Source organism: Dufourea novaeangliae, unplaced genomic scaffold (genome assembly GCF_001272555.1).
Source record: "Dufourea novaeangliae isolate 0120121106 unplaced genomic scaffold, ASM127255v1 scaffold12, whole genome shotgun sequence".
Taxonomy (NCBI): domain Eukaryota; kingdom Metazoa; phylum Arthropoda; class Insecta; order Hymenoptera; family Halictidae; genus Dufourea; species Dufourea novaeangliae.
In genome coordinates, this window is record NW_015373886.1 from 380088 (window position 1) to 394376 (window position 14289).

A 14289-nucleotide genomic window follows, 5' to 3' on the forward strand; every position below is an offset into this window, starting at 1 on the left:
ACGGTTCCCAGGCATGGACGATCACGAGATCCAGTCGACGGTGGAGTCGATCCTCGGGCCCGAGGTGAAGGTGGTCGATTACGAAAAGAAGTCCAGCGTGAAAGAGGAGGAAGTATTGCTGATAAACGGCGTGCCGATTCCCCTCGAGGGACCGGACGGCGTCGCGATCCGTGAGGCAATGATAACCGGTCAGGTGCCACCGTGCGATCTGCTCAATCAGATCCTCGTTAAGGCCGGAATCCTCAGGTATCATCGTGGATCCTCTCTAGTTAGTCCGAATATCGACTAAATGATCAACGGATTAGCGTTGCCTTGTTATTTTATCAAATTACTCTGAAGCATCTTCCTCTTATAATCTAGAATCATTTCTTCGGAGGCAGTAAACATTATAACAAGGCTTATTCAAGGTTCAGAACGATAGCCTTAGAAACAAAATTCTTTTCCTTATGATTACAAAGCTCATTCAAGTTTCAGAATGGTAGCTTCAAAGACAAAATTCTTCTTCTTGTCATTATTGTACCTTTATTAGTCCTATGTAGAATATGTACAGTAGATTTTATTAACTTTATTTATAACTTGTAAAAAGTAATGTACCTTAAATTACCTTGCACGAGTTTCATTGTTTCTCACGCGAGTTAGCGAATCGGTTGAACATTCGAGGGGATCATCAACGATGATATCTGGTAACTTGGAATACTTGCGAAGGGCCCCGGTACGACTCGAGACATCCTTGAACGTAAAGTCGTCCATCGTGACGAAGGAGGAGGTTACCGTGACACGGGGCGGAAAGGTCGTCGACGAGAGGAGCCGCGAGACCAAGGAGAACAATTACTACGCCTCGTCGACCAGCGAGATATGGGAGCCGGTGGGAATCGTACATCGTCCGCGAAACATCAAACCGTTCGACAGCTCGGACGAGTCCAGGCCGAACTCGAACGCCAGCTCGGACCAAGGTTACACGACCAACACCAGTAGCAATCACGTGCCCAGGGATGACGGTGGCGGATCGTCTACGGTCGGCTGCCCGATATGCAAGGATAACGATCCCGATTGTGCGCGTAGGTGTCTAGGAGGAATCACAGGTTTGGGGACCAAGGTGCCCATCCAGACGACCAACTCGGCGGTAAGCAATTTCTCTACTATATCGTCTACCAAGTACCTATACTTGGTGGTTTTGATTCCTAGATAATGGACATTGCATGTATTGAATCTATCGAAATATCTAAAGTGGGTGATCAAGTTATTAGAGACAGATTTTTTAGCGATTATTTCTGATTGAATGCTTACCGAACAGTTCCAAAATTACAAGGCTGTTACACTTTTGTTGTTCTCTCCCCTAAAGTTTGAAAAGTCTGACTTAATACAGACTAGGGGAGGGACAGATATAGGGGAAGGTTGCCGTATTTTGACCATCACCTAGGTTAGACCACTACTGTAACTTACGCCGTATGATAGACAATATGTGTATGACAGTGGTGATCGCATTAACTAACTTAGTATGTAAGCAATATATATTGTCTATCATACGACGCAAATTGCTTACAGATGACAAATTACAGTAGCGATCCAACCTAGGTCATTGTCCTATTCAGCAATCTTCTATATTTTCTAAAATCACTCACCATGTGTACCCCAATAGTCTGTAATAAAATCAATTTTCCCGTGGTACTGATTAGAAATTCGGTAGGCTTCTGGCACTCCCTCCCAGCGATGGTTTTTGCCTATCCAGTCGTCTCCTTCGCTCGGTTCTCACTAACTTCAGGCCTGTTTGTACAAGCCGTATACTAATATAGCCGACAGGCCTCGGCTGTCCTTCTGTATTTTGTGGGAGCGAATAGCGCGAGATAGGAAACCGCTTTGGCGAAACGAGTTGCCGGCGTAAGTTGCCATATAAGCTGCTTTGTCGGCTCCTTCGCACGGAAAGTTATCACCCTTGCTCGCCGACTTTAGGTCACTCCGGATCTCGGAGACGATCGCGCGACACGTTTCCCCTCGCCTTACGACCGGCTTAGCGATTAAAAATTTCATCCGGTCGTGAACACGCCCGCGTCGACACGCCTGCTTCGTAGTACGAAATCGAGAAAAACTCGCCACACGGTTGCATCGAGCAAAGTTTCTTTACCGTCGTGACAAAACGTGACCTTAGTTCCGTGAAACGGTTCGTGTTTCTCGGGAAAAGTTCTTTTCTTATCGATGCAAAGGTACAGTGACTCACGCAATCGTTCGTATACTTCCGAAATTACAATTAAATGTGCGAATTTCTGTGCAATTTCTGTTTATGTATTATCGTGATTTTTTTTTACTTTTTCATGCTTTCGTAATAAATTTTTTTTAGATTTGAAATAAGATTCGTAGTTTGGTGGAGGAGGTGATTCCAATACAGGCTAGGGTCTAAATATGAGATAGTTGAAAGTATATGGAGTCATGTTAGGTGCTTTAGTGTAGCACGAAAGGTGTGACACTACGACTCAAAAATAAAAGAAGCATATTAAAATGGAATATCTAGTTCCAGTTTTAAAGTTGTTTTTGCTATAATTTACGGTGATTTAATTAAGCAATAACTTTTAAAAAATAGTTACTTAGAAACTATTCGATGATCCATAAATACTAATTGAATTCGTCTTGATTTCCAACCTTTTTTCTCCTTCATCTCTATAGATTGTATATAAACTACACTATGTAGAACACACTAAACCCAACAGATTTATTGTTTCCTCACTTCGATTTTTAATTCAAGAATGTGCCAGTGAATTTGATATTTCAATAAAATATTGTCGAAGCGAAGGTCGCCCCCAATCCGACGATTCAATTAGTCAACCTGTCCATGTCGAGAATATCTAACAATTGAAATATTTTGCCGTGCTCGATTAATTGCTGGCCAGGTCTGTCGATTCGTTTCTATCCAATCAACGGAACGGTGGGAAAAAAGACACGTCGCTGCCTATATTCCAGATTTCCGTATCAGGCGAACGAATGGGTCATTAGTCAGTCTGTCAAGCACGCGGGCACATCCACGACGATTGCGCCGTTTCCTTGCGATCGTACCAGCTAAGTCGATCCTTTTTACAAGCTGTCTACCGTCCAATTCATCGACTCGCTATTGACTCACCACTGCATTCTCTGGCGAAACAACGAAAAACACAAGTCTATGCGATCCTCTCCCAGCTCGAAAAACCAGTATGAGCTATTACCCTTTACATCGGTTTAACTGGAACCGTTTTGATGTGGATACACCTGTAGAATATAAATTTCTTAGGACTTTCTCAGATTTTCCGCGATACTTCTCCAGTTTTCAATAAAACACTACTATTTTTTGGAAAGATTAATATTTTATTCATAATTTCAAAACGAATAGGAATTTTATACGGTTAAAGTTCTGTTGTCATTCTAACACTTTGATGTCGGATGACATAGTAGTACGTTTTTTCAATAACAAAATCTGTGTGCGGTTGACGTAGTAAAACGTCTTTCTTACATAAGAACTAGAGATAGGGAATAATCGCTTTTCCCATAGGTAAAGTTTGACAAATAAAAGTTGAGTAGTAGTTTCTAAATATTCTTAGTTTTGTGCATACTACAACCCGCTCAGAGTGTACGGTCTTATGTTAAACCCTCCTGTCAGCAAAGTGTCAATAAAATATTAGAATCTTAATGCTGCGTTCAATGGGGATGTATTTGTATTTAAAGTTTCATACAGCCAATTGCAATATTTATACACATTGTGCTTAAATGCAATTTATTTTACCATAATCGTGAATTGTTAAACCATTCAAGGACAAGTAAATGACATTTTAGTTCATAGCGCTTGGCTTATTGTGCATTTTTATGTTTATTCTATTTCTTATATTTAATTAATAAATCGGTTAGGGAAAAGTAAAGATTAGTGATGAAATAAAAACGATCACCATACCTTTTCAGCAGGTACAATATCGTCGAATAAATCCAGTAGTACAAATATTATTCCCTGAAAATAAAGCTACTATTTTACATTCCAAATTTATAGAGATTTAATATTCGATCTATTTATCTCTACGAATAGTATCTCAAGCGAGATTTTCGTGATCCCAGATCGTAATGTTCGGAATAACTTTAAGCGGTGAAAATTCGCGCTGGGGAAAACGCGAATTTATTGTTGTTTCCTCGAGGGGAAAATTCACGATAAGAAAGTTAAGAAAATTATATTATTTGCATTCACCTGCGCGCGCGAGACGCATGAAACTTTTACGGCATAAACTTCCCTTTTCGCGGTTACCACGGAAAAGTACACTCCGCCTAGGAACTCTTGTAGATGCATTCCAGGAAACTTTCATAGTCCGGAAATTCCTTTTCACGCGGTGTAAATTGAAAAATTGCACCGCCACGTTTTACAATCTCGCGGACGCATTATGCCCTCACAGCTGCAATTTCGTAAAATCGATAACTTCCATCTGCTCGTATAACATTTGCGCTACCAGTCCGCATTCTGTAGCTTCAGAATGTCAGATTATTCCCCGTATAAATTTTTTGGTATCCAGAAACCGAATAAGTGCAACGCTATTAATTAATAGAGGCAGCCTCGGGTCTATTCTTGGTGATTTCAATGCCTGGATAGCAGATATTAAATACATTGAATATATCAAAAATGTATTAGGGATAATACCGTTTAAATATTATTTTTTTTACAAATTATTGTAGTGTAAATTTGCAGCAACGAAACATTGTTTCGTCTATACCATTCTACCTGGCTATCACAACAGTTTCACATTTTCATGGTTAAAAAATTATTTCTTACTATAGCAATTATTACCATTGATTTTCTCAGGAAATTTTACCCTAATAAATGTGTTATTTTTTTAATATGTTTTTATTCTCTTCAAGCTCTTAGTCATCAAAAATTCAAAATTCCAATTCGTCTAGTGTGGTGTTTACGTATGCTGGGTGGGGTGTGGTGTTTCAGGGTTAAAGATAAATATAATAATTATATCATTAGTGTCACGACTAAACTGCAGATTGTATGATCTTACAGCATACCCGAATCTGCAAATAACTAGTAACTCAGTAATAAATGAATTGTTACAAATAAAGCTGTTAACTTTTCATGTTGTCGAGTAAGTTACATAATTTATGTTTCGATTATATACTACATACATTCAGTACCAGTGATTTTTCGGTTCAATAATAATGCTAGGGGAGAGTCCAGTCTAGTCAGATGCATTAACCGATAAGTTTCTCATGTACATCACATTGTTCTGTCACAATTAAATGCATCGTCGGAAAATTTGCGTCGATTTATGCAGTTCGATACGCACGAGGACACACTTATATGCACCTGTAATCGGATGACCGCACGTAGGACGTAATACATATCGGGCCGATGATAATGATACATCCAGGAATTCTATGCCACGCCCCTTTCATTTGCATAGAATTAACTGCTTCCCGGTTTTGTTTCTTTACTGTTTTCTTCGCGACGTTGGACACCTTGTTGAATACAATCGTGGGCATTGTATCGATATTTTTTTGGTTCCAATGAGAGGGCTATAACTTGGAACAATGTACGTGAGGGTTTGATATGTAATGCTTTAAAAGTTTGCATACATAACTTTCGGAATAATTAATGGACATTCATGTTTCTGTTGAATATGTAAGTTAAAAAGTTATGGATAATTTCTGGGAAGGAATCTGTACAACGAAATCTACTTTATCGATGAAGCTGGTTCCATGGTAACTTGCCTGTAGTCGATAACGTGATACCAACAGCAGGATTCGTGCAACCGATCGACCGAAGAATATGTAATATTCGGCGCCAACTATTTTTCGTTAACCGATCATTGGTATGTAGCCTTTTACCACAGACGATATCTCGTCTGTACTTTTACCACTGACTAAGTATAGGATAGACCTATCATCTTATGGGACTTCGTGTCTCATGTTCTGAAATACCGATAGTGTAAAACCATTATTAAACCATGTACCAATTGCCAGAAAGTAATTGTTCGTGCGTATTAAGATTCTCACAATGGGCAGTAAAACTATTCATACTCCCATATAAATTATAAATATGTAAATGTTAATAAAAGCGGTATATATATTCTCCCACATGTAGATTTGATAAACTATTTATGAAACTACATCTATTCTGAATTTAGCTGTTACAAATATACAAATGTAAGGCAAGATATAAAAACGGATAAAACAAGAACATGTAAAAAGTAAAATTAATAAAATATCCATTTAGAAATAAATATACATTTAGAATAAATTGTCTTGTAGTTAAGTGAAAAAATATATACTTTTCCGTTTCATGTTTCATGACTGTCATATTTATCTCTTAACTTTAAACCGAAGCATCGGATATTTTTATTCCCGTCGGATCATATAGATACACGCAATATGAATGGAATATATAACACTTCATTTGTGCTAATAATACTCAGAATTCATGCTTTATCGGTAACATCGGGTATTGACAATAGAATGGTAAGGGGGTTTCTGACGTCCTCGAAGCATGGGACAGAAATTTACATTGCATGTTACATAGGTCTATTCTTATATCTCGTCTGTGCTTTTACGATGTTCAGCTGTCGGTAAAGAAGAATCTTTCAGATGGTGTGGATAAGGAAAGGAACTGCTTATCTCTGCTGGTAATTTTGAAAATGTACTCATCATATCACACATTTTGAAAAATGCAGTCAAGTGCATAATCATAATTAAAGAGGTGCCGTTAAATTAAAGAATAATTAAAAGGTCATCAAATTGGAGAAACCCATTTTAAATTAAGTGTAATAGAAAATTAGACTTATTTTCTTAATGGAAAGATCCACATGAAAAAGTGTGAATTTTGATAATTCACATGGGATGTTATTATATTCATAAGTAAGTACTCCTGCTTAGTACTTGTTTCTGAAAGTTATTCTTCCAAAGCATACACACGCATCATTACATAATTATTCAACACTTCTCATCGACTACAGATAAATTCCTAAAATCATAATATTCATGGTGTCAAAATTGCGGGAGATTACTGAACTCTGTAATATCTTCGTTAATTTAGTGCAATTGCTGTCAAGAATTGAAAGCAACTGCTTCTTTACAAATTCCATAGCGATTCTACACCTTCCCTACTCGATAGGGTAAAAACAATTTTATTAAAAATATGTTTACCCTTTCCATTACCTGTTTTTTCCTGACAGTATTTGCCAGTCAGGTGAAAGTACGTCGCTATCGCTAAAAAGCCTAACAGTGTCAACTACATATGACAATTCGAAAATTTCAATATGACAAGTACATGACATCACCTGACACGTGATCAGCCTACACGGCCATCTTAAAAGGTCTTGTCGATCTTCCCGCATAAATATTCAAGGATTCACGAGCCCTCGTTTTATTTCCTGAAAGATAAGATTACTTTCGTTTCCGCGAGGTATCGTCCCTACGAACGATGACATTTCTTGCATCTGTTTCCAAGATACGTGTGGTCGTTGTCGATCTTCCCGCATAAATATTCAAGGATTCACGAGCCCTCGTTTTATTTCCTGAAAGATATCCGTCGGTTTATGCTTTACGACGTGAACCTGAACATGCCCGACGTGTAATCCTTTTGCTGTGAGATCTCGTGGGCGGAAATGATATTCTATATAATATATACAATACTTGTCAATCCAACAGATGTCAAGAAATATTACACTGAATTTCGAATATGTAATATTAAAGCATGGTATTATGACTGACATCGTGAAATTATTCTTGTAGTTTTTTGACGTTTCGGAAATGAGTAATGCACCTTTGCACCTTTCTAAAAGTATGTATCCGGTAATATAAATTCAACACAGAATTGAAATTAAGTGGTTAAACTAAGGTAAAATATACTAGGGTAAACCTAATGATGCAATGTTGGAAGAGTAATCTAATCTTTTGTAAAGACAATTGGAAGTCTAATTAATTTATGTAGTAGAAGCTGTCCTTACTTCAAGGTTCAAAATTCAATGTTTGATATTCAGTATCAGGGTGGGTTCTAAGTCAGGCGACTGAAAGTTAGGAGACTGTACGGGCTAGAATATTTCTTGAGGACGATAAGTAATTAAGGATGGTTCGGTAGTTAAGGTTATAAACTTCGCTACTGTAACATAAGGAAGGTTCATAAGCAAGCTATCACCCTTGATCCTTTCTCTTCGAGTCTTCAAACTCTGTGCAACGTGTTCCACGAGGTAGCTGACAAACTTTTCCATCATGCTTGCCAAGGTGATTACGAACCAAAAATGTCGCGGATACTCTGCGATCCATTCATTATGGTAGAAATAAAAATCTTGTCGGTACTTATACTGAAACGATAGTTTCTTACTTTAACGTCTATAATTTTAATTTGTTAAATTCAAAGACTTTGTACAGACACGATTCTCTTCTTTATTGCAAGGAATGTTACCGTTCCATTTGTAAAATCATTTTCAGACGTTGATGATCGTGCATCATCAGCATTAACCATTCTCATGTTTGCGGTTTAAGAGTTTCGGAGATGGCTGTAGTTAAGAAACTTAACCGTATAAAAATTTATGACAGTATAGATCTGCCGTCGAAGAGTTATTGTCAGGAAAATCAGATAAAAACGTATCTCCTCACGATGAAGTTTTCCAATACCGTAAAATTAAAAGGCATAGTTCGGAAGGAAATGTTTATCGTTAATAGTGATTTGAAATATTTCAAGACCACAGACACCAATATATTTTATTCAAATTGCATCCAAATCTATTGTCCATCCTAATTTATTTCAGATGCTTGTCAGTAAATTGGTATTGTTATTGGCAAAACAAACGGCAGAAAATAAACAATATTTAATAAACATGTATTATATGTATAAACATATAATAAACATTCTAGATATGTATGCTGATGTGTTAATTTTTTTCTGTATCTACCTAGGAACGATAATTGATACACATTGTCGGATTAACACGTTGACCGCCAGCTACGAGATAACTCGTAGTTGAAACATTGCAAACATGCTGGATTATTTAAATACCTCTACAAAATTTTGTCATAAGATTACTATCACAGTATAATTTAAATCAAGACAAGCAATCTCTATTAATCAAATGCATATATTTTCAAAGATTTATGACTTAAAAAAAACGAAATAAATTGTGTCTGGCTACGTACTGCCTTTTCCACTGTGGCAGTCAACGTGTTAATCGGTCAATCGTTTATCCGGCCAGAGGCCCAGTCCCACCAGAGCCGTTTAAGCGGAAGTCTACAGTCAATAAATTTTTCCAATTTTCCAAATTGAAATCTATACAAAGGTGTTCCAAAAAGGCGTAGATATTAAACAAAGAAAAAACAATTTTCATGTGTCAAATATTTATTAATACCATTATCGTTTAAAATTCGACTTTAATATTTACAAAATCTCTCAACTGTTCATTCATTCATGCGTTTACCCTACAACGTGTGTCCCAATACGTATTTACGAACTGGAACGTAAGCCCGGTAGAATTCCACAGAACGATCGCGCAAGTGATGTCACGGAAGTCGAGCTATTGCCGACCCGTGGGTATCGAGGAAACTGCATGAAAATTTTTACCCAAACCATGAAGGAAATCATCGATCGTCGGGTTTATGATGTCGATTACACTCCTGGTCGGCGCGTAGGACGGGATTTTCACGTGGCTCTCTGCGTACACGGGAAAAGCGGCGGCGGAGTGGTGGGGCGGGACGCGACCGGGAAATGGGAATCAGAAAACCGATCGATAAATCCAATTAAATTTCGTAACGCGTCCGGCCCGGGGAAGCGGAGCGGGCAACAGTAACGGCCGTCTGACACCCACCAAATTGCATTTTATGCGCGACCGAAGGACGCCCCCTGATGCGTTCACCATCGGGGCCATCTTCGTGTCGTTGCGACGATACCATCGAGCACGCCGGGTCGGGGCCACGGGCTGTTTGCTTTTGTAATTTGTCAGTTAGGTTTACTTTGATAATTCCGGTTACGGAATTTTTTTTCGCGCCTGCGAGTCCGGCGTTTCGAGTCTATCCGTGCGAAGCTTAGTTTAATTGGCAATTTATTTACGCGGCAAATACTTCGTCCCGTGTCTGACACTCGAAATTAACAGTTCGAATTATTCGAAAATATAGGTTTTGTCTCGAGAGTAATGAGAACGATGCATGGTGTCCAGTCTCCGATACTGGAACGTAACAGGGAAATATTTATTGGGTTGGCCATAAAGTAATCTCGCATTTCTGCAGTAGATGATGCTTTGTTTGTTTTTCAATAGAAAACACTGCTCTTAATTAATAAAATATATTTTGCGAAAATGTGTTATCCGAGGTGTTAACGAGATATTAACGAAAAACCTCAACGAATCAGAGCGCGAGTCTGCCGGCCTAGCTCTGATTGGTCGGGGTTTTTCGTTAATATCTCGTTAACAAAGCCTGTGATAACATTTTTGCTAAGGAAAAACTTGTATTTATACTTGCAATTTGTACCAACAATCTTGATCTGTTTATAGGTACTATTGCCAGGAGTCAGATTAAAAGTAGAATTATTTAAAATTAAATTTATATGTTAGAAAATACATTCTACAATAAATGCAATTTTTCTTTCAATATTTTAATCTTAACAGTATAACAAAATTATTACAAAATTCATATTCCACCGTTTGTTATTTTCTTTCTTTAATTTCGCTTTATTGTACTACAGGACAGGTACTTTATCCAGCGAACAATTAAACACTCAGATTAAAGAAGCTTAAACGTGTTTTGCTGTTTAATAGTGAAACAGGAAGGGTTGCACCGTAACTGTGTACTATTCGGTCGAGTACATGGTATTGTGTATCTGCTCGGTGAACCGCCGACTTTATGGGGAATTGTTGCAACAGATTGCGGCTTCCTAAAACAGTTTCAAGGGTTCCCGAAATAAATCGTGTATTATAACATGCCGGTACGTGCAACATCGCGCAATTGGATCATTGCGCTCGCGGGAACTCTGTTGTTTGCTGAAAACAACCCTGTAAAGGATGAGATATCCCTGCATTTAAATAAACGTACTGTGAATTCTGTGGATCGTTAACTTAACTTTTCTGATGCTTGCACGATGAAATACATATTTACTAACTTCCTTTTACGGTTTTTAATTTTAGCGGTTTCGTTTGATTATAATTTCTACCTTTCATTTATTTTTTATCTTTCTTAGTCAGCAATAGTTTCTGTTGCAGATATTGAATATTATTATTTTAAACAAAAAGTGAATATTTAATTTCCATTGTAACAAGCAATAACGTTATTAACAATAATTCACTGTGTCATTAGTAATTCTAAAACGAGTCATTCGCGGATATTTTTTCGTTACTCGATCCCGTGTATTGTAGAAATAAAAGAGAGGGGAATGCAAATCGGGATCGCAGAAGCTGTGCACGGGGTGCCGATCGTAATTGGATTCGCGATTGCCCGCAACGCGTTGATAACTTTTTCACCAGCAGGCAACCGATTATTCTCGATAGCGTTCGGTATTGCGTTCGAATTCGGCTGAATGAAGATACAACAACAGTAATCTGATCGTTGTCGCAGTTTACGTTAATGGTTACGGCCCCTAACGATTAATATACAGGTACAATCGAATTACTTATAACGCACACATTCTTTACCCTTTTTCACCTGTAACTATGTAATAATTTTTCATTCTTGTAGATATTGTAATGATGGTTTTTAATAGAAAATTGTTTCGAGGCAACAAGTCGTTGAAATGAAGTTATATTGTATAATATTTCTGTTCTTTTGAGATTCTGGCTTTTATTGAGTGACTGACATTAATTGATTGCTCACAAATAAGAAAACGTCTATCGAACGAATTTCGAAGCAGTTATAATTATAGTGGTTGCAATTATTAAATCTGAAAGTTCTGTTGTTGTTAAGCCTTATATTTCATGTATGATTAATAGTGTCTTGTTAATTTGAGAACTGTATGGTGACTATTGTTTTTTATGGACACATTCTATGTTTCCATTAGTATGCAAATAACCCTTTCTAAAAAATTGTCCATTGTGTGAAACATAGTGTGAAGAAATGGCGGAACTATCCCCTAGATGCTACTTTTAAGTTAAATAAAAATTAGTCTCCACTTTATATAAGTAAATACAAAATTTAGGTGAATGTTGATAATTTCATATTTGAATAACGAAAACTAAAGGTTTGAATTCTGATAGAAAATTTAAAAATGTAATGTGCTCGACAATATTTGTTATAAAGATCGTAGAAATGTTCAGACATTTGAAAGTATCGTGGCCTATTTGTTTTTCAACGATTTTATGCAATCGATTTGTTCCTACCGGGACCATTCGGGCTGATCTATTAAATTCCCTGTGGAACTTTCCGCAAATGGAGGCCAAATTTATAGGGAGTCCGGTCTCGGAACTTGTGTTCGGTTTGCAAATTGTGTGCCCGAAAACAGACTAAACCCTGCCCGTGTTTTCACAATTCTTCCCTTTTATCTGTGGACTGCTCGAATTTCCAGGATTTTCGTGAATTATTACGACAAGCAAACTCTGAAATGGTTAATGCTACGAACAAAATATCCGAAATCAAACTGAAAATAAATCACTGCAACCTTTATTATATATTCCAGTGAGTTTTAATACCTCAAGAGGATCCATAGGATTTAAATAAAGTCCTGTTTAATTGATCTTGCTTATGCGTTTTACATTTTAATTTTCGTTTTAATTCTGCATACAAAAAACGAATATTAAAATTATTTATTCATTCTTTTACGATCATCGATATGCAACAATTTTTGTGGTGGTAGTTTAAATACACCATGCGATACAGTAGACATTTTTCCTCCGAAAAATATCAACAAATGTAATAAATCACGGTTTGTTTTTAATATTGAATCGAAATACTTTGGCAAAACATGCAGCGTCGACAGTGGTACTCAACGGTGCATTCCGGGTGTCCTTTCCCCTTGGATCGTTTTTTAAACATATTGAAATGTCCATAATGCAATAACAACATATACCATTTTATCCTAGAGGGTGTACAAAACAATATAACGCAACAATCAACCGAATAACTATTACTGTTGAAACAGAGAAAATGTTCAAAAATAGAAAATTTGAATTTTTCTTCAAAACCAAATTTCTCGAAAACTGAGTATGCTAGCAAAAAACCGTTAGCAGATTCGAATTCGAAGCACAAAAATGTATAAGACGCGTCTATCGAATGTTAGAAGTCCAGATGGCTGTCGAACAGTGTAATCGTTTCGGTGAAGTAGGAATTAAACAATTACCCTGTTGTAACAATACTATTAGGCAATTGTTAAGATTTTCCTGTACACTGAACATGTTAAACAAGAAAAGGTAGTGGGGGAATAAACCGCAACGACCTTTAAAATCCAGTCTAAACACCAGAAAAAAAAACAAATGTTCGCGTGCGTACCCTCGATCGATCAGGTCGTTTCGGACAGTAAATCGTCGAGCACTGGGTCGAACTCGTCGCGAATCCGTTTCACCCTCGATCGAGGCCCGTAGGTAACAGCTTGTTCGCCGCTGTTTTCCCGTGGCTCGCCTAGATTCCATTTCCACCGGACTATTAATACGCGTTTCCGCGTCCAGTGGTCTGGGAGGAACCAGAAACTCGGCCCGAAAACCAGAAACCAGTGGGCTCTTGAGCCTCGCTCGACAAGGCCATTCCCTTCCCCACGAAAATACCTTTTTGTTTTGTTCTCTTTTTTTTTGGGGTGTTTTTCGCCCTTCCACTGGTTCCGTTCGATCGCGATCGCCGACTTTGACCCTCGGTAAAAATAGAGAGTGCTTCTCTCGTCGATCAGTCAGTGTCGATCCCGCGTCATCGAAGCTCGGCCGTGTGACCGTCAGCGTGATTCGGTCGAATTTTCTAGGACGGTGCGCGATACTTCGTTGCTGGTATCCTCGTGGCGAATATTCCTTTATGGAATTTTGTGGGGCGCGTGGGAAGCTACAGTTAGTTGTGTTCGGTGACAACTGGGAAGTGACAGTGTGATTTGTTCTGTGAAATGTGAATTCTGAACAGTTCTTTGATTAACTGGATAAGCACAGGATTGATTTTGATATGGTTTCTGTTTACCCCATGGGGCCCACCGAGCGGCGGTAATGATTGTTTAGGAGTATTTAAAAATTTTGCGAGAAATGTTATGAAGAAACTGCGAAACGATTTTGAAGGGAAAGTAATAGATGTATGATTATTGTTTTTATTTTGAAAAACGAGGTATTATGTTTTTATAGCTTCTACTGATTCGTCATCTGTGACTGACGTGGCACTTAACGTGTTAACGGTGCTTTTTCTTGCCTA

At 37.9% G+C, this 14289-nt stretch overlaps 1 protein-coding gene across 1 annotated transcript in view; it reads left to right on the forward strand.

Annotated features, from left to right (window-relative positions):
* The first annotated feature begins 619 nt into the window (after positions 1 to 619).
* The window catches only part of LOC107194681 (ras-GEF domain-containing family member 1B-like), a 349908-nt gene continuing 336238 nt past the window's right edge, over positions 620 to 14289 (forward strand). The window contains exon 1 of the mRNA XM_015584343.1: positions 620 to 1123. Within this exon, the coding sequence (XP_015439829.1) occupies positions 674 to 1123 (450 nt within the window). The 5' untranslated portion in view covers positions 620 to 673. The remainder of the gene's footprint in view (positions 1124 to 14289) is intronic.